This window comes from Taudactylus pleione, unplaced genomic scaffold (genome assembly GCF_031769625.1).
Source record: "Taudactylus pleione unplaced genomic scaffold, aTauple2 ptg000186l, whole genome shotgun sequence".
Taxonomy (NCBI): Eukaryota; Metazoa; Chordata; class Amphibia; order Anura; family Myobatrachidae; genus Taudactylus; species Taudactylus pleione.
Genome location: NW_028284588.1, coordinates 8,464,598 through 8,484,994, shown reverse-complemented (window position 1 = coordinate 8,484,994; position 20,397 = coordinate 8,464,598). Strand labels below are relative to the sequence as shown.

The 20,397-nt window shown below is 42.0% G+C and overlaps 1 protein-coding gene across 1 annotated transcript in view; it reads left to right on the top strand.

Annotated features, from left to right (window-relative positions):
• Positions 1–20,397, top strand: part of LOC148519646 (dynein axonemal heavy chain 5-like) — a 449,515-nt gene that overhangs the window by 149,165 nt on the left and 279,953 nt on the right. The window contains exons 34-35 of the mRNA XM_088476296.1: positions 1,844–2,043; positions 16,228–16,381. Coding sequence (XP_088332422.1) covers positions 1,844–2,043; positions 16,228–16,381 — 354 coding nt within the window. The remainder of the gene's footprint in view (positions 1–1,843; positions 2,044–16,227; positions 16,382–20,397) is intronic.

Here is a 20,397-nt window from a genome sequence, read left to right as displayed (position 1 = left end):
ATATATATTTTTTTTTGGGGGGGGGGGCACCAGAACTTGGGCCCAGATGGACGCAGCAGACAGCACAGCACCAGCCCAGATGGTTCAGCACCAGCCCAGTTGGACACAGCAGATAGCACAGCACCAGCCCAGATGGATCAGGAACAGCCCAGATGGATACAGCAGACAGCACAGCACCAGCCCAGGACACAGCAGACAGCACAGTACCAGCACCAGACAGCACAGCACCAGCCCAGATGGTTCAGCACCAGCCCAGTTGGATGCAGCAGACAGCACAGCACCAGCCCAGATGGATCAGGAACAGCCCAGATGGATACAGCAGACAGCACAGCACCAGCCCAGGAAACACCAGACAGCACAGTACCAGCACCAGACAGCACAGCACCAGCCCAGATGGTTCAGCACCAGCCCAGATGGATGCACCAGACAGCACAGCACCAGCCCAGATGGATCAGCAACAGCCCAGATGGACACAGCAGACAGCACCAGCCCAGAATGGATCAGCAGCACCAGCCCAGGACACAGCAGACAGCACAGCACCTCTCCCCAGCCCTACACTACCCACCTTCCCTGTTCAGTTTCCACAGCCGGAGTGAAATGGCGCCTGCCGTTTCCCTTATATATAGAGACGAAAGCTTGCGAGCCGCAAGATTTCGTCTCTATGGTTTTGCCTCGATTTGAGAGATCCGAGTCAGGCGGGAAACTCTGAGCCGGCTTGGATCCGACTCGGATCTACAAAATTCGGGTGTGTTCAGATCTCTTAGATCCGAACCCGCTCATCTCTACTGTACACAATAACATACAAACACATATATACACTCTATTTCACGTACAGACACATACCCGTGATAAAATACATACATACTTACTTACACTTCCAATGAAACAGCAGGTTGCTAATGGGGGCGCGCACTTCGCATCATTAGGTCCCGTCCCCTCCGAAATGCTGCGATTCACGGTTGTTTGGGGGCGGAGCTTGCCGCATTGGCTCCACCTCCATTGCAATCAGAATGGAGGGGGAATCGACCATCAGCGGGGGTTCCCAGGTTCGAGTAGGAGGCCCTCCAGTAATTGAGTAGTGCGGGCCCCCTCCCATTCTGCCAGTGTCCGGGCCCGGGACTCCAGGCCCGGCAGTCCCCCCGTGATGGCGGCTCTGCCTACTAGCCTTAAATGGCAGAGAGCTCACAGTCCACAGCCAGGGTACCTGTACTTCAATGTTATTCATAGAACCAATGCATTTGTTTTGTCATTATGAACCAAAACACACTTAGAAAGTTTCAGAATGTGTTTATCAAAATTAAAAAAAACAATGCCATCAACCCTTTCTGTATATGTATATTTATTTATTTATATATATTGTGGTAGAATGAAGCTGGGTGGCAGTGGAGAACCACTAAATCTATGCTGGAATGGTGGGGCTCGCCCAAACAAGTTTAAAAAGGGGTGTGACCACACATATCTGTTGCCCAGAGGATACAGGTGGGGCTGTGTCAGTCAAGCCAGAACAGAAGGCCTGGAGGCCAGTGGGGCCAGTTCCCTGAACAGTAACTTGTGCTTAAACTATAGCTGGTACTACAGGATTTGACCATTTTATATATTTTGGAGACTGATATAGCTTTTTAATTTCATTTTATAATAAAAGTTGTGTTTTAGATAGCAAATTCAACTAAAAGAGTGCCCCACCCAAATGTTTTATTTTTGTCTTTAGTTTTGCTGCAGTTCATAAAATTGTTTAACTTCCCCTACACTTTTAATTGTGAAGATGTTTAACAGCTTTGTATTTATCAGTAATACTTTCAAGAAGTGTGTAAAAAGTGTCTATCTCCATTTCTGTGTTTTATAGGATATATGTATCAGCGCTGTAAAAGAAAAAGACATTGAAGCAAAACTGAAAAATGTCATCAATGAATGGAGTGCCCACGTGTTCAACTTTACCCAGTTCAAGTCAAGAGGAGAACTGCTGCTGAAGGGGTCGGACACCTCTGAGAAGATCGCACTTATGGAAGACAGTCTCATGGTGTTAGGTTCTATTATGAGTAACAGGTAAACCGCATTTCCAATATGTCATGTCTCAGGATCTTTCATTTGTTTATGGAGCATGCGAGTGGTCATTCAGTGGTTGAGTCAGTATTACCATTAATATTCTTTCACAATATATGAATGGGGTAAAATGTTTCCTAGGAAAGTATATACTGCAGATTGGATGCAGTGCAATCACACAGTCTGCATAGCAGATTAGCCCAGGAAGGAATGATTACTGACTAGCCAAACACGTTGGTTGCATAATGTAATCTGGTGCTTTTCAACAAAAATAATATTTGGCACCCTTGGGGGACGAAGAACTAAAGGTGAGGCCCTTGAAAAATGTGTTACACATCACTGTTGTATAGCATCAGTATACAAAGTTGTGAGGGCATGACAGGGGCCAGTGAAATGCTTCACCACAAATTTAGCCAATGGCTCTGTCACTAGAACACCTGTCACTGAGAATTCTTATTTTCCTCAAACTAATTGAGGGTCTTAGGTTATAATTGCAAGGGCTTGTAAAGGCAATGTCATACAAATTGTGACAACAAAAAAAATGCTACCCCTATGTTCGATGTGTGTTTATCTTTCCTCAGTTGTTATGCAGTTCATCATGAAACACTTTTAAGTAAAGTGACAGAAGTTGATAGGCATGTATATTGACAGAATGCAACAGAAAGAAGGAATAGGAAAGTGCTAAAGGTAGTTTAACTAAGTGTAGGGGATAAAAATAGTTCTGTTGCTTTTAGAGATGTACGCAGACCCCTGTGTTTTGGATTTAGTTTTGGTTCTAAATCATCGTCGTGTTCTGGTTTTGGCAAAACTATCCTCAAATGTTTTGGTTTTGTATCTGGATTCATTAACAATTGATAATAACAGCTAAAATCATGTAATTTGGACCTGTTCTTGTTCCTACAGTATTACTAACATTGATAACATTCATTTTCCAGTCAACTCCAGTGAACTTTGGCCACCTCGCAGCTCACAATATTGTTTTCACCAATATTGGCCAAAGGCTGCAGCGACCTGGTTGGCTACACTAAGGACCTTATTCAGAGTCGGTCGCGAGCACTGAGCGCTCGCAAACGACTCGATGTTGGTCCACAGGGCATGCGCACGATGGAGACTGCTCCGTCGTGCGTATGCGCGAGCGCAGCTAACGACGGATCACCCGTCGTTAGCGGGCTCGAAGCAGACGGAGCGAGCTGTCGATGTTGATAGACAGCACGCTCCGTTTGCTGGGCGGGCAGGGGGCGTGCCCAGCCAAACGGAGGCGTTCCTTTCGGAACGCTTGCCATTTTTTGGGCGTCCCCACTGACATCATCAGTGATGTCAGTGGGGAGCTTCCTGCTCAAACAGAGCAGGAAGCTCCCTGGGGCTTAAGGTTGACGAGACCCTACCCTAGGGTCTCGTCGTAAGCCCAGATGGTCGCGATGGACTTGACCATCGCGACCATCTCCCTTAGCGGTCGTTAGAGCTGTGGATGTTAGGCTGTGGGTTAACGACCGACATGGAGGCGGCCGTTCAGGATGCAAGCGCCCACCCTGTTTCTGAGCGACCGCTTGCATCCTACGACCGCCTCTGAATGAGGCTCTAAGTGACAGAGCAGCAGCACAAAGACATGGCAGTTTAAATATTGCAGCATATCTATGACAGAATGTGGCAGACAGGATTGCAGTTTAATAAAACTATATGACCATATAGAATGTATTCATTAATCAAGAACTATTAGCCTAAAAGTAAAAGCCTAGTAGAAAAATATAATAATAATAAATTAATACCTTAATAACAAACATCTCCAACCAGCAAATCACCACTAAAGCTGATTGTAGGTGGAATACTATTTAATGGAAGATAAAGCATTAAATTATTATTATTATTACTACTACTATTAGAAAAAGTAATAGGGAACATGCAGGGGCGTCTTAAGAGAGGAGGGGACCCGTGTGCATTCCCCGTCAGCAGCCCCCTCCTCTCACCCCGGCGACCAGCAGCAGACTAATGCGACTTACCGGCCACCGCATTATCAGTAGACTATGGGCACTCGAGTAAATGGTGCGGCTGTCATTTTTCTGGTGATTACCTCACAGTGCATGCGCAAAGTGACGGAATCTGGCCACGGCTGGCATTTTCCGAAGTTTTGAGCAGTGCTGATAGATCCAATGCGGTAAGCTTTGAATAATATGGATGCAGGGTGTGCAGTGTGGGCCCCCCTGTACCCGGGGGCCTGTGTGCACCGCACACCTAGCACCCATTATAGATACACCCCTGGGAACATGGAAAAAATATTAAACCAAGCTTCCAAATGTGAGTTTTCAAATGCAAACTGAGCAATGGTCACCAGAAGCTACATAAGCATTACTTGCTATATTAGTGGGGGCTGATTTGTCTGTCACAGCTGAGTATGTAATCAGTGTTACATACTCTGTATCTGTGTTTGGAGAAACTGAGGGAAATTGGGCCTAAACATCTGCATGAGAAGCAGATTATCCAAAATGGTCTTGCAAGACACAGAGCATCAACGCCTGTGACAACAAGTGTCTGTACAGAACGTGATGTATTCTGCTGCTGTGACCTCCAGAAGAGAGCTGAGAAGCTGGAGCTACTGAAGGAGGAAAAGCTGAAATCAGCAACTGACTATCTGTACTCATCATAGTCAGTTAGGGGAAATATAAAAGAGTCTCATTACTAGAGGGAGCCTATTAGTATTTCCATAAATTAGGGTTGGATGAGATAATTTTTTTTTTTTTCCATAATAGTTTCCAAATATTCATAATGTCACCATCACTATTCACATCCATTGTATGGAAGCATAGTAATGATAATCACTATGTGACATGTTTTTATCAATTTATACCACATCTCTTAGCTAACTTATATGCGCTCTTTCGGATTTCAGTATCATCTACATGCAAATGATACTAAAATATGCCTATCCTCCCCAGATTTGTCACTGTCTGTATTGGTTCGTGTTACTGAATAGCTTATCAAATTCCAGAACCATCCACATAACCTCCATAAGCGGCTGGCAGGGCTCCAAGTGCAGGAACACACGTGGGTCCTGCCACATTCAGAAGCAGAGCTATATGTACAGTATGTCTGACTGGTACAGGTTGCATTTTTAATTTTCTTATGTATGAGTGCCTACTGGACAATGGGACTGACCAACGCAAGGGAGTAGGTAAGTATGTAGTGTGAGTAGGGGTGAGTGTGTGCGAGTAGGGGGCTATTCAATTGTTAATTCAGCCATGATAATCAAGGGACGTCCACTGTTCTACGCACCCATTTATTATCACAGGTTTCACGCCCTATTATATGGGGTTTAGCCGTGTAAATCGGCTAAACCCGTTTAAAGTTCTGGTTAGGGGCGGCCAAACTGCTGTTTTGGGCGCCCTAACCACGGGTCTGTCGCACATTTTTGCTCGTACCCTCCTGAGGATGTGAGCAGAAATGCCAGCACTGGCGAATGTTGCACCCGAACGGAGCAACAATTGAATTACCCCTTCGGGTGCCTTAAAAACAACATAGCACCAGATAAAAACATGGATCGCCCCCACTGAGTGATTGAATGTGTAATAAAATAATACAGTCGCTTTATGTATACTACCATTATTTTTCCTTTACAGGGGAACTATAGGTACCAGCAGGCCCTTAATGCCCGAGCGTGCTGGTACTTGTGATTCACCAAGTGCCAGCAGGCAGAACAGACTTGCTGGAACCAGTAGTCCTACTGTAAAGGACAATATTACTTTAAATCTTATTTTTACACATATCAACCCTGCACCCTCCGACCCAGTGGTGCAAGGGATAGCCCTGGGCTTTACTTGGGGGAGGGGTGTCCCATCTTCCCAAAGAATCCCCGGCCTGGGATAATTAGATGGGGGCTGGTTAATGCTGTGGACTGGAAACCCCGTCAAGTGTGTCCCCTGGATGTGCCAGCCCAGTGCTGAATCGTATTTCATGAACCAGGCCCAGCTCAAAGACTCCTCTTTCTCCTGCTAGTGCTCCTGTGCTCTTCAGCTTCCAGCTGAGAGCACTTTTATTATTATTATTATTATTATTATCCTTTATTTATATGGCGCCACAAGGGTTCCGCAGCGCCTTACATAGTACATAAACATAGTGCACAAACATAGTACATAGACATAGTACATAGACAGTTGAGCAGAACAAGAAAACAGTGTCATACAGTTTAAGACAATGCAATACAAGTACATGGTATATAAACACTGCTGCAACAGAAGCAGGATGGCAAAAGTCACGGGTTAGGTGCTTTTGAGTATAGAGCAGATAATATAAGTAAAGAAAGGATAAGCACAAGAGGAAAGAGGGCCCTGCTCGTGAGAGCTTACATTCTAGAGGGGATGGGCAAACAGACAGGGGTGACACGGATGGGGTAGACAGTGAGCATGGGACAGAGGGTTAGGATGACAGATGGGTGGATTCCTATTTTACAGCATGTGTGGAAGTCATTTGAATTAAGATTTATGCCACTGACATTCTACTTTAAGAGGCAGTTTTTGTAGGTGTCTGTGGAAAGCCATGGCTGTTATATCAGTTTACGTGAAGTCTGACAGGTAGCTGAAGCCACTTCGTGAAGGGCTATTTAGAGAGTTTGGTTAACGTATAAACCAGCAGTCTCAAGTAAATGTAGAAATTGGTAAAAGTAGTTATTGTAAAGAGATGTTCAGATGTAAAATAATAAGTTGTGATCAAGTGTGAATTCTATAAGGCACATTTATTGATTTGGAGGGTGATGGGAGACATGTGAGGTTTGCAGGATATTTATTCCATAGTATATCCGCTGTCCGTGTGTGGGGCCTGGATTTGGTGATATGTCACCAGATAATAAAAGCAGAAGAATGGAGAAGTACATATAGTTGTAGGTGTGTAAAAAATTTTTATAGTGACACAATGAGGCTGTAATTGTCAATTTTTGATGAAAAGAAATCTCATTAGTTTTTAGAGGAGGTGAGTGACTCAATAGGGCGGCAGTGTGCCCAGAGAGGGGAGATGCAGGGAGAGTTAGGGATGTTATATCCTTAGAGAAAATACAAAGGAGGGATTTGTAAAAAAGAAATGTGTAGTACATGGTGAGTTTTAGGTTTGTTTTTTTTAGACAAATTTTAAGTAATGGTATCTTAATTTGAAATTACCTAAGATGTTGGTCAATGTTTGTTCAACTGTTTGATTAACTGTTATGTAATCACACTTTGTGCATTTAACACTTGGTGTTTTTAACCCCAGCTGCAAACAGCCCCAGCTGCCCCTAGACTGAATATAAGGAGTGGTAACCCTTGATTAAGACAGGCTACAACTGACTCAATTGGCTTGCTGATCAAAGGAGATAACTTGCTCTGAGTTGGAGCAAAAACCAGGCCAGATATATACCATAAACTATGCTTCACTGACCAATACAGACTATACAGGAAGAGAAAAAAAAAAAACTATGCAAGAGATACAGTCACATACATTTGAACCCACACACGATTGCAAGCATGAGGTTCTATGCAGAATATCGGTGCAATAAGCAAGATGAGACAGTCACATACATTTGAATCCACACACGATTGCAAGCATGAGGTTCTATGCAGAATATCGGTGCAATAAGCAAGATGAGACAGTCACATACCAGAGGGATGAAATGAAATAAAAAAAAAGCACTTGTCTCCTTTTGCTTCCACCTTCAGTTTGGTGCTCAGGGTCCGATTCAGACCCGCTTGCTAGGCTGCGTTCGCACGTAGCCTGCTGATGTTTGCAATGTTTGCATGCATATAAGTCACAGTGCATAGCCAGATCGCTAGAATGGGTGACAGGACAAGCCCTTTGTGGGTGGTGACAGGGGATGATCGATGAAAACCGGGGTGTGGTGGTACGAACGCAGGCATGTCTGAGTATCTTAACAACGTTTCAGAGGCGTGCATAATTAAGACGCAGCGTCATAGTACACGTCAAGTGGTTGAGTTACACACTGTAGCACTCGCAGTGCTTGGCGGTAGAGTATGGTCAGTCGCAAGTGCTGTGTATGGGTCCGATGTTACCAATTGTTGCATACACTTCCTGGAGAAGACGTGGGAAAGAGGATGTCTTAAGACCGGCTGGTGGGCATCTAAATACACACCACGATCGCACGCCAAGACATAGCGCACGTGCTAATGCCTTGCTGTGCGATCAAGGGATTTGCATACTTTGGCAGCGCGCGAACGCATCTAGCAAGCGGGTCTGAATCGGGCCCTCAGTCCTAATCAAACACCAGGTTGCGTCTCTGCATCAGCCTGTATATACCAGCATACAGTTCCAGTTGCAGCCTGCATATCCCAGCATGCAGTTACAGCATGCAGTGTGCAGCTTCAGCCTGCATATATCAGTGTGCAGTTCCAGTTGCAGCTTGCATATACAGTATACCAACATGCAGTACCAACTACATTCTGCTTACACCAATTTATGGCACCAACTACAGTCTGCAGTACTTTTCTCAGCCTGCAGGGTATCAGCATTATATATGGGCATAATCAGCAGAGTGCACTTATCTATAGTGTGTACTACAGTATATGGACTGAACTCATTTCCAGTGTTCCTGACACTTCATCTATATTTAGCACCACTGATACATTTGTGTACCTGACACAGCCTGCAGTCTCCAGCATTCAATACTATTACTGTTTGCAGAGTGCACATAGCTCTTAGTGTGTATTTTGCTGACTAAACTCATCCTCTGTGTTCCTGACACACCACCTACATTGTGTACGCGATGTAGTTATCAGACTGGCGGACGGCATGCTGCCGGTCTGAATCCCGACGCTGAAAGTCCGACACGGGACCTAAGATAGGCATTGAAATGCGACGCCTATCTTAATACTGACGCCGGAACACAGATAGACACCCTAACCAGGTAAGTCTGGGGTGGGGGAGGGTTATGTTTAGGTAGCATAGCGAGGATTTAGTTTTTTTGGGGGGCTGGTTAAGGTTAGGCACCCCTAGGGGGGGGTTAGGGTTATGCACTAAGGGGGGAGGGTTAGGGCTAGGCACGAAGGGGGGAGACTTAGGCACTAAAACCAAGGGGTTAGGGTTAGGCTACAAGAAGTGAGGGTTAGGGGGAGAAGGGGGGAGGGTAAGTATACTTACCCAACCCCTGTCAGGATACCAACCATCGGAATGCTGCTGTCGGTATTTTGACAGAAGGCTTCCTGACTGCTGGCATTACATACCGATTCCATTGTGTACTACTCATATATCTGTGTTCTAGGTTTCAGTCAGTGTTACCTTAGCAGGGTAGCATACCATTTCCACAGCCTAATATTTAAACTGTTGCCTTCCTGTTCAGTTTATCCTGTTGGTATAACTGATTGTGGTAAACCATCATACAACCACCTAACTTCAATAAATCCAGCACCAACTAGTCTAGCCCAGTGGTCCCAATACCGAGCTTAAACAATTTACAGATTCTGACATATGGTATGTTGACAATTTTGCATTTTTCAGCAGTAACTTTTCCCTTCATAGTTAGAGGTGATGTTTTATTAAAGATTGTCAAACATTGTTTAGATATGGAGTGCCCTTCTTACCCTTTTTTCCTTCTTACCCTTTCACCTTCCTAACACAACACCAAGTGAACGTACAATGAGATAGGGAAATGAGGGACTATTACCTTTACCATGCAGTTTTAGTAAAAGACTTTTGGGGTGCAGCGGACAGGCCCACAACACCCAGTAAGTATAGTAATCTTCACTGTAAATATCTAAATTGAATTGAAACACTTGTGAATTTTTTTTAAACACCACACACACAAATTTTTTTTTCCACTTTTATTATTTAGGTGCTACTGACGGGGACACCACATCCAATAAGTGCAGTAATATATGTTATCTCTCAAAACCACACAATCTTCCATTGAAATATGATCTAAACTGAATTATAAAAGACTTCAGATTTATTTATTTTTTTTTAAACTGGAAAATATGTCTTCCTTGGGGTGCAGGTCACTTAGGCAGAGCACAGTATTTTTTTTACTTGAAATCACACTGCCTCTTCTGTCATACACAATATATACTGCAGTGTAGATTGATATTTTTGTGAAAAACAATTGTAAGTACAGATGTAGCCACGCTCCTCTATCCCGCGATGAGCATGAATGGCGCTACTAGCGTGCTTGCGTCTATGGCATGCACATGTGTATGCACACGCACACCTAGACTTCAATGGGGTAATTGCTGGCTGTGAGTGCTCGCAGCCTGGCAAATGCTGCGCTTTGCTGCGATGTGTGCGCACGTGCGGTCTTATTGCGGCAAAGATGAGGCTGGCTACATCTGTAAGTGTAGCTCACTTCAAGTTGTCTAACAAACATACACAAGAGCCTGTTTGCAGATTGTAGTTGCTATTGCTGCTAGTGTCTGACAATCAAACACCCAGTGATAGTAGCCAGATTGCAGTTGCTAGCTAGTGTGTCTGATCCTGAAAGATACCTGCAGTTTTTTACACCCTTCCCATCCACTCCAACTACCTACAACTCCCTTTAATGGCGTTTATTGAAGCACAACTTCAGTCCATACGGCCATACCCTCTCCATGCACTCTCCTGTGTGAAAAGGCATCTGATCATGAGTGAGGGACTCTTATATGCAGTGCCAGATTAAGATCATCATGGGCCTGGAGCTGAAATTTATGAAGGGCCTATTGTGTGCTGCCGTAGGGGGTGTGACTACTGATATGGGTGTGTGGTCTGTGCCATGGGGTGTGGCAAGCATCATGTAGTATTGCTACCCACCCATATTCAACCATATCAGTCTCCCACCCGTATTAAATTATATGAAGCATACACCACCGGTTCTATAAAAAAAACCAAAAACACAAACTATGGTTTAGTAATAGAATGCAAAAAATGTTATTAATAAAGTGCTTTAACAGAAGCATACCTGAAAAAGTAAGTAAAGTAAAAAGTGTAGAACATGAAAATAAAAAAATATGTAATATCAAAAAAATTTAATAAAACTAAAATATATGTGATCTGCATATTACTTAATATGCATATTGTCAAATATTAAATAAAGATAATATATGTGAACCATGACTGCAAACATTTGTTCCACAGGAATAAAGAGGACTGCGGTCTCATAAGATAGATAAATAGATAATATACAGGTGCAAGATTCGGCAGAATGCATACAGGCATAATACCTAATACCCACACCGGACCTACCATGACGCTGCTACATCGTACGTGATGACGACAAAGGTCTCACCAGATTCGGCAACATGGAGCATCCACACTACAAGTGAGCTCTAAACAAAGAATGTGAATGGGATCCTGCTGTGCCATTGTTGGCCCAGTGTGGGTATTTAGCAAAAATGTGAATCTTGCACCTGCCCTTCCTATCCCATTAAAATATTACGCTAGTATTTGCCGTTGTTTCAGACATCCAAAAATTAAACATGCTGACTATATGTATAAAATATATTTTTTAATTATATACTATATATATATATATATATATATATATGTGTATATATATAAAATAAATATGAGTATATAATATATATATATATACATATGTATACAGCATGTGAAACTATGAAATATATATAACTCATTCGTTATATTATATGTAAATATACACACACACAGTAAATACAAAATTATATATATATATATATATATACATACACAGTATATATATATATATATGTGTATGTATATATATATATATATATATGAATACATACACGATATATATATATAATAAATATGTGTACATAGAAATATTTGAAGTTTACTCAAAATATATATTTATATATAATTATTAAACGTTCATAGCTAACTGGCTGCCCTGCATTATGCGTAAAATGTACACTACTATACATCAGCAGCCAGGCAGCCAGGCCAGCAGGACTGACAAGCACCTTACCTTAAGACTGCTGCTGCCAGGCCATCTTCATGCGGAGCTGCTTTGCTGCTGAGCCTGCCTGTCTTGGTGTACATAGCCGGGGCCAGGTGGGCTGGGCTACTTCAGGGTGCTGTGGCGGCAGGCAGACAGCACCTATGGAACGTCACCTATGGAAAGTGACGTCTTGTGGCGCGGTGGCGGTGTTGCCGCCGGGTCACTGCACGTCAGCGGCGCTGGGAGGGCTAGTGAAGCCCTCCATGCGATGCCATCATGTGTATGCATTCGGCTTCTGAGCTATTTGCAAGCGGGGGAGATGGGTGCGCTGGCGGGGGGCGGGGCCTCGGGCGGCCTCTCACAGGCTGCTGTAGACGGAAAAAGAAATTCCTGTCTACAGCAGCATACTCAGCAGCTGCTTCTGTGGGCCTATTTTTATGGTGGGCCTGGAGCTGAAGTTCCATCAGCCCCATTACTAATCCGGCCCTGCTTATATGCCATCCAAAAAACTGAAATGTAAAACTGTAGAGGACTCTAAAGGGACACATCCACTAGCAGACTGTGAAACGACTGCACGATTACGACATTATAATCGTGCAGTCGTTTCACAGTCTGTGCTGTGCCTACACTGAATGATCAGTCGTTCAGTGTAGGCACCCCTCCCTCATCCCCGAACATGGCCAATCATCTCAGACTGACCAACATGTTCGGGCGATGATAGATGTCAAAAACGACCAGCGGGAGTGCGCATCATTGGTCGTTTTTGACATTAAGCTGCCCGATTAACAAACAAGTTAACGATACTGATGTTGTTATCATTCTGTCGCTCTGTTTAATCGGGTAGTGGATACCGATTTTGTACCCAGTGGTTATGGGTAATGAATTCTTCACCTTTCAACTGTATCCTTATAATAATTGTTTTGTGACTGACTTTGAAGATCTGTGTCACTGCTGGTTCTCATTTTGTTTTTTTAAACATTTTGTATTTTTAAATATTTGCACAATCTTAGCATCACATGTATAGACACTTCTGAACAATGGACCACCCACAGTCTACTTGATAGGCACTATACCTAATACAAGTTGAGAGCTATACTATTTTGTGAGTGAGTGGAGCTTTTCTACCTAAGAAAAATTAAAGAGAAAATAAATTTCCCTACCAAGATATATATGCCACTCATATCATTGAAATACAATCACTATTTGAATTCATAAGTATTCACAGCAAATGAATACACATCAGGACTTCTGTCCAGAATTTTTTATTGAAGACAATTGTGAATTATTTAATCTGCCCAGCCTCATGTGTATTTAATACATAATATTGTTCTTCATTCTCCCACCTTATTTTAATTGATATATTATTAAAGGTTAAATTTTAAACATGCCATATCATCACATAACAAATATTAGGAGTGCCCCTAGCGAAGAGTCACTTTTCTCTACATCGAAGATATCCTATATTTGACTCTAAGAAGCACCATCAACTCTTCACAATTCCAAGGGGGTATCAGTTTTTCTATTAGTTGGTCAATTACTGTTAATTTACCTCCTACGAACCACTCTTGGCGGATCTGAACATCTGAGAAGTGTTTTTGTGTACAGACTCCTTTGCTTTTTCCTTTCTTGCAATCCAAATACGCAAGTTCCGTCATTCCCTTGAAACTTGGTGGAAAGACCAGAGCTAGGAGTCCGGATCCATTCAGATACCCCAAGTTCTGGTGTTTTCGGATCTCTCAGAATCCGAACCACTCATCTCTAGTTGCTGTTCTGTATACACAAGCAGTGCCATGGTATTCATGGCAGTAACCACTTTGAAGCTGGCAATGTACACTAGTACCAAGTTAGTCTAGTAAAACAAGTATGCTGATTTGTCCATGTGATGAAGCACATTCACCATATGCTTCATTTCAAAAATGTTTTTTTCTTTTGATATGTGTGTGCTATTTGGCAGTGGTATGCAGAGTTAACAAGTAATACCAGCAGAATGCGAGATACACTAAACAGTCCAGGTGCTTAACCTGGTGCCGGGTTTATTGAAGTGTAGTCAATACTGGTACAGCCATACTTACAATAAGATGGCACCGCACATACACAGAAGACCAACTGGTTGCCATCTTGGTAAAGTAGAATGCTTCAAGGAAGGAGCATGCATGGAGGCCGCGCGCTCCATATTTCATAATGTTTGCCTTTCCTTTAAAGGTAAGACATATTCCCACTTGTCTGCACAATTTCTTTTTGTGTTTTTCCTATACTTTTCCAGGTTTAATATTTCCAATCTAATCTTTTTTACACTTTCATTCAAAAGATGAAAAAAAAAGATGATACATTGCAGACTTTTGTAGCATCAGGAAGATTGTCTTAAATGTGGATCCATTCTTTTGAATTAAATAGCTTCAAAGTTGACAAACGGAGAAAGGAAAATTGTATAGCTCTCAACGTGCTAAATTTCTTACAGCAGCTGAACAATGGCCCAGTTAATGCCAGCGGAGAGATTGCACACACTGACATTAATGCTGATGACGCTGTGACACCTCTGATTTGTATACACATATGTAGTCAGTGCTTTTGAGAAACTTGAAATATTAGAAAGTAAGCATGCTGACATTCATTTTCTCAACTCTATATGAAATGAGTTTCTTTCTCTTTCCAAAAACAAATGTTTTCAGGTAATTTGCAGGTCATTAACATGGCATTGCCTCTATATTTTGGTTAAGCCATTTAATTGTGATGCCTCAGTTTTCTGTCTATCTTGAAAGAGTGGCTGATCTGTGGTACAGAAGCTTTCAGTGTGCATAATTCTATGTAAATTGACAAATTATCTAATTTGAAAAAAGTCATATAAAATCATATAACATTACTACATGTAGGCTCGGAACACATTTCAATGTTACAATCCCCATGGTGTGACAGTATGTATCTTTGTGATTTACCTCCCTGCAAATTTACTGTTTGTGTTTACAGCCATGTTAGGTCATCTAGTAATACCATCCTGTTGTTTGATCTGTTGAACAGAAAGTTTTTGTAAAGAAGTGTCTATGAAAAGGAATGGCGCTAATACCTCAGATGGATAAAGATAATATATGTATCCCAATCAAGGATACAGGAGAGAACAACATTTATTTAAAACATATATATTACATAAAATCAAGATGACATAAATATTGGGGTAACCAGAAATCCGCTTCTCACCATTAGACAAGGCTGCGGTGGGCTTGTTGCAAACAAAGCAAAATCCAACAATGAAGCTCAGCACCACCGCAGAGAATGTAAAGTGTCCTGGCTTACTGATAGTCAAAGGTTCTCCTGTAGCATGTAGTCCACATGGACTACATGCATCAAGCCCACCGCAGCCTTGTCTAAAGCTGTTTTCTGGTTACCCCAATATTTATGTCATCTTGATATTTATGTCATCTTGATTTTATGGAATATATATATATGTTTTAAATAAATGTTGTTCTCTCCTTTATCCTTGATTGGGATACATATATATTCTTTATCCATCTGAGGCATTCGCGCCATTCCTTTTCACTTACATAATTTTATTTTCTTTATTAGCCTGTGAAGTTGGTGTTTCCTTCAACAAGATGTTTTCAAAGGCTGCTTATATCCAGTTTTGCGCAAAAGTTTTGTTTGCCCTTAATATTTTTGTGATTTAAAGAAGTGTCTATAGCAAAGTGTCTGGGTACTTTTATGAATGCAAAAGTCTAATTTTTCCTATAAAATGGCATTACAATTACAAGCACATACGTTGTTTCTGCCTTTTAAATTGAAATGGGTATATTTTGCTTTCATGCAGTACTACAAATGACAGTGGCAAGTAATTTAAATGGATTGCCATTACTATAGTATAGTTTAGCTGCAACAGAAATCATTTAAGTAGTATCATCTGGAGAGGTTAGTACTCTAATATCCAATCTGAGGTGACTGGGCAGTGTTACTGATGGTCATTGAGTTACTTAATACATTTTTCTTGTTATGTTTGCACTACTTCTGTTTATGCGCTTTGTAAGAACCCCTTGAGGCTTCATATAAATAAAGGATAATAATAATAAATACCAGCCCTCCTCAGTACCCACAAGAGGTATTCCTCAGCTTACAATTACCTGCCCCCGTTCTGCCTCTCCTAAGCTTAAGCGGACGCAAGTGTATAGGTAAAATCTAGATACGGATGTATTATAGTGTGTGGTATTTAAATGTATATATTATTCACGGCACAATAACTGACACATGGCCAACTCTACATGAGACCCGAAGTATCTTTTACACTATTTATTATGTGCAGAATTCCAGAACGTAATTAATTCTCAATGCTTTGCTTGAAATAGATATAATGCACCATTTAAGCCAACCATACAACAGTGGGTGCAGAAACTGTCCAACACAACAGAGATCATTGAGAATTGGCTCACAGTACAGAACCTCTGGATTTACCTGGAAGCTGTGTTCGTTGGTGGGGACATAGCAAAGCAACTTCCACAGGTGTGTATCAGTACTTTTATTATAACCATTATATACTACAGTTTCCAAGGTTACTTAGAGGAAACCGCACAATAGCTTACAGTATAAGCTGCAATTCTCTCTTTCTCTCTCACCTATATGTATGTATAAATGTATGTGTATGTTTTTTTTGTTGAAAATGGCAGATGGGGGTGGCCATCTTGGTTGGGGAAGCAGGGAGCAGGGACATGTAAAAGTCCTCAAGCCAGTGTGTGGCTGAACATGAGGAGTGGGCTAGCTGCAGGTTGTTTTGTGAATGTCACTGGGGTTGTCTTTGGAAAAGGCTGCTTGGCTCTGCTAATATTTTCATATTTTTTCAGAAGGGTTTTTTTTTTCTTAAATTGTACTGTTATCATTTTTGTTGCAGACAGGGGAGCAAATTTCTGCTTTAAATATTAAGATTAAGTTTAAACTAACTTTAGTGATTGAGCTTCAATTTTGGGGGGAAAAGTTATTTTATATTTCTTATTTCTCTTTAGAGTATTAAGAGGTTATCCCTCTTATCTGTGTCTGCATGGCGAGTAAGCATCCTGAAGTGAAGCTGGGGACTGCTCAGGCTTTTTCATTATTTATGTTCAAAGTGTTCTAACACAATTCCAGATGGAGGCACAGATCTGGATGCCCTTTTTATAGCATACAGGGCTGAAATACTCAGCTCAAAAAGTTTGAGGGTTTTCCGGCTTTAGAGATGCCTTTCAGGGTGAAGGTTATGGCTCAGTCCATTACAGATTTGGCCCACAGGTAAAACAGCAGACAGAAATAAGTGTTTTCAGCCTTCTCTCAGCTGTTAGCTCCCAGGTCACCTAGCCCTGGCTGCCCCCTCCTGGCTGCCCCCTCCTGAAGGGTGCAGCCATAAAGTCTGTAAGTCTGGTCAGGCTTCATTATAGATCGTTTATCAATCTGCCAATTGCTTTGGGAGAAAGGAAACATTCTGTTGCTAGACATTTTATATCTTTTCTCTAACCCTTGGCCTAGGGGTGCCATGGAAAAACTCAAAACCAGTTACGGTGCCATGAACTGAGAAAGTTTGAGAACCACTGCCTTAACCCAAGAAACGTTCCTTCTCTGCTGCACAGTCCCATGGTGGTGCTATGCATTGCATTGCACATGTTGATCTGAGGCTTGTGTGTGGTTGCTAGGCCATGGAAAACCAATCCATAAAGCTGTCGAAGAACAGTTCTTGTGCTAATGTTGCTTTCAGAGGCCTTTTTGAAGCTTGGTAGTGAGAGTTGCAAACATATATAGATGTCCTGTTTTGTGGCCTGCTGCTTCATGTCTGAGCTGTTTTTGCTCCTAGAAATTTCCACTTCACAATAACAGAACTTACAGTAGACTGAGTCAGATCTAGTAGGGCAGAAATCTGACAAACTGACTAGTTTAAAAGATGGCATTCTATGACAGTGCTTTATTGAAAGTCACTGAGCAATACAACCTGTTCTACTGTTAATGTTCAACCTTGGCTTTATGATTTTATGTACCTGTTGGCAATGGTTGTGGCTGGACACATTAATTAGAAGTGATATCCACATACTTTTGAGTATATTGTATATTAGGAGAGATTGTCAAAAAACGAGTCCATAGCATTTTTAGCTCAGAATATTGCGTTTCCCAGTTGTAGAGTGCATTATTCCTTAGTCACTCTTAAAAAGTTGGTAGACCTGGTCGCCATAGGGGAACTGTTTTACAGGAGACCTAGGGGAAGAATTTTTAATGATGAAAGCCCCCAGAAAAGTGAAGTGAGCCACCCATTGTAAAAGTATAAAAAAGTAGGGGGACTAAACCAAAGTATCCACCATATCTTGAATGATCTCCAGATCTCAACAAAGTGGTAGCCAGCTCTAGACCTTTAAAGTTATTTTAAATTTGGTGTAGGAGTCCTGTCTTTTTATATAGTCTTTTTGTATATATTGAAAAAAGAAAGGCGGCACTCACAGGTCTGGTAGATACAAGAATCAAACTGACAACTGTTCAACGTTTCAGTCGGACTCGACTTTTATCAAGACCACAACAAGAACAACAAGTGTACATACCTATATAACAGCATGTCTAATGTGATTGGTGCGGTGTTGTGCTCCAAGCTGCTGGGAGCCAGAGTCTGACATCATCCTCGTGCGCGCTCCGAGCACTCCGATGTGAGCGCGATAACGTCACTAACGTGATGACGCATCGCCCTGTGCCGGTCGCTCAGGCACAACATAGACTTGATGAGTCTGGTGCCCCCAGCGCATCGGGGGGGATGTGACAACAGAGAAAAATGCATACATTGATGTGCAAAGCAGTGCACTGTGAGTGCAGTCAGCTCCTAGTGTAAAACATGAACTATAAGATATAAGAGATGTGGGAATAAACCCACATGTGAAAAAAATATGGGAAAGCAAAGAAACAGATCTAAAATTACCACCTACAATAAAAGGAGAACATATAAACTCCACACCCAAGTGTTCTGAATGGGTGAAAAACATGGATATTGCATATAAGCGTGTATAACATGTGTAAACTCTGTCGCTCTGGGGCTTGCGCACAGGCAGTGCGGCCGCTGCGCGTGCGCAGGACTAACCAGCAAGTCAGTTACGAGCGCATCGGCGCTTGCGACCGACTCTGAATAAGGTCCACAGTGCACTGCTTTGCATATCAATGTATGCATTTTTCTCTGTTGTCACATCCCCTCCGATGCGCTGGGGGCGCCTGACTCATCAAACCTGTGTTGTTCCTGAGCATCCGGCAGAGCACGATGCATAATCACGTTGGAGTGCTCGGAGCGCGCACAAGGATGATGTCTCCCTGTAGCTTGGAGCACAACACCGCACCCATCACATTAGACATGCTGTTATATAGGTATGTACACTTGTTGTTCTTGTTGTGTTCTTGATAAAAGTCATGTACGACTGAAACGTTGAACAAGGCAGACAAAGTAGTCAGTTTGATTCTTGTATCTACCAGACCTGTGAGTGCCGCCTTTCTTTTTTCATGTATGTGGGTGTTCTGATTGAACTTCCAGGAGGGCACCAAAGCAAGTAACCTAATTGCGTTAATGTGGAGTGCCGGCCCATCTATTTTGTAATTTTCCGGATTTTAACATCACGCGTTATATCCGGACAGCAGGGCACCCCTATGCATTCTAACACTGTACCTGTATCAGGAAATGTCTATATATTTCTATTTCCTATAGAACTACAATTTTATCATCTCTCATCGTATTTCTTTCTATTTTTTTCTTTTTTTCAAAACAAAGGTTATTTATTGCATATATTCATCATGTGTGTTTCACAGGAACTGCTTCTGGTTACGTGAGTTCTTTCAGGGTGTGTATTTCTCTCTTGCTTTTTTCCATTATTCTTTAATTACACCACACATATATTACTTATAAGTATTTGTGTTGTTTTCACATTCCCATTAGGGATCATTGATCACTTAATTAGACCATTACACTTAACAGTCACCTCAGGACATGAGAGCAAAAAACAAAACCAGCACCCCTGCAGATAGTAGTGGATTTCTTAACTTACAACTCCCCATTGGGGAGATACTAAGCTTCAGTGACTATGAGGCTGAAAGTTTGTATTTCAAGGAATCTCTTTTAGAAACTGCAGGCACTGAATCTGCAGAGGAATTATATCAAACCCTATTTAAATTGAAGAAAAAAGTGGTTGATTACTACCTGCATGGGTTACATTAACAGATTACCATAAGGAGCGTAAAATACCAAGGAGGTTTCATATCAAAAACATCCCTACCATTGGTCGCAACAATGTGGAGTTCTGTAGATGTTGGGTGGCGGTCCTAAACAAATGCTCCCTGGACCTCATATTACTTGTAATAGAGGAATCCAGCAGGGAATTGGGCAGCATTAGAGATAAGATTGCCACCTTTGAATCTACTCACAAAGCAGACCTAACCAGCGACTCTACTCAGAACTGGCTGGAGTAACTCACCAATCAGATAACAGAATATAAAGAAGATTAAATACAAAAAATAAAAATTACATAAAGTTAACCTGG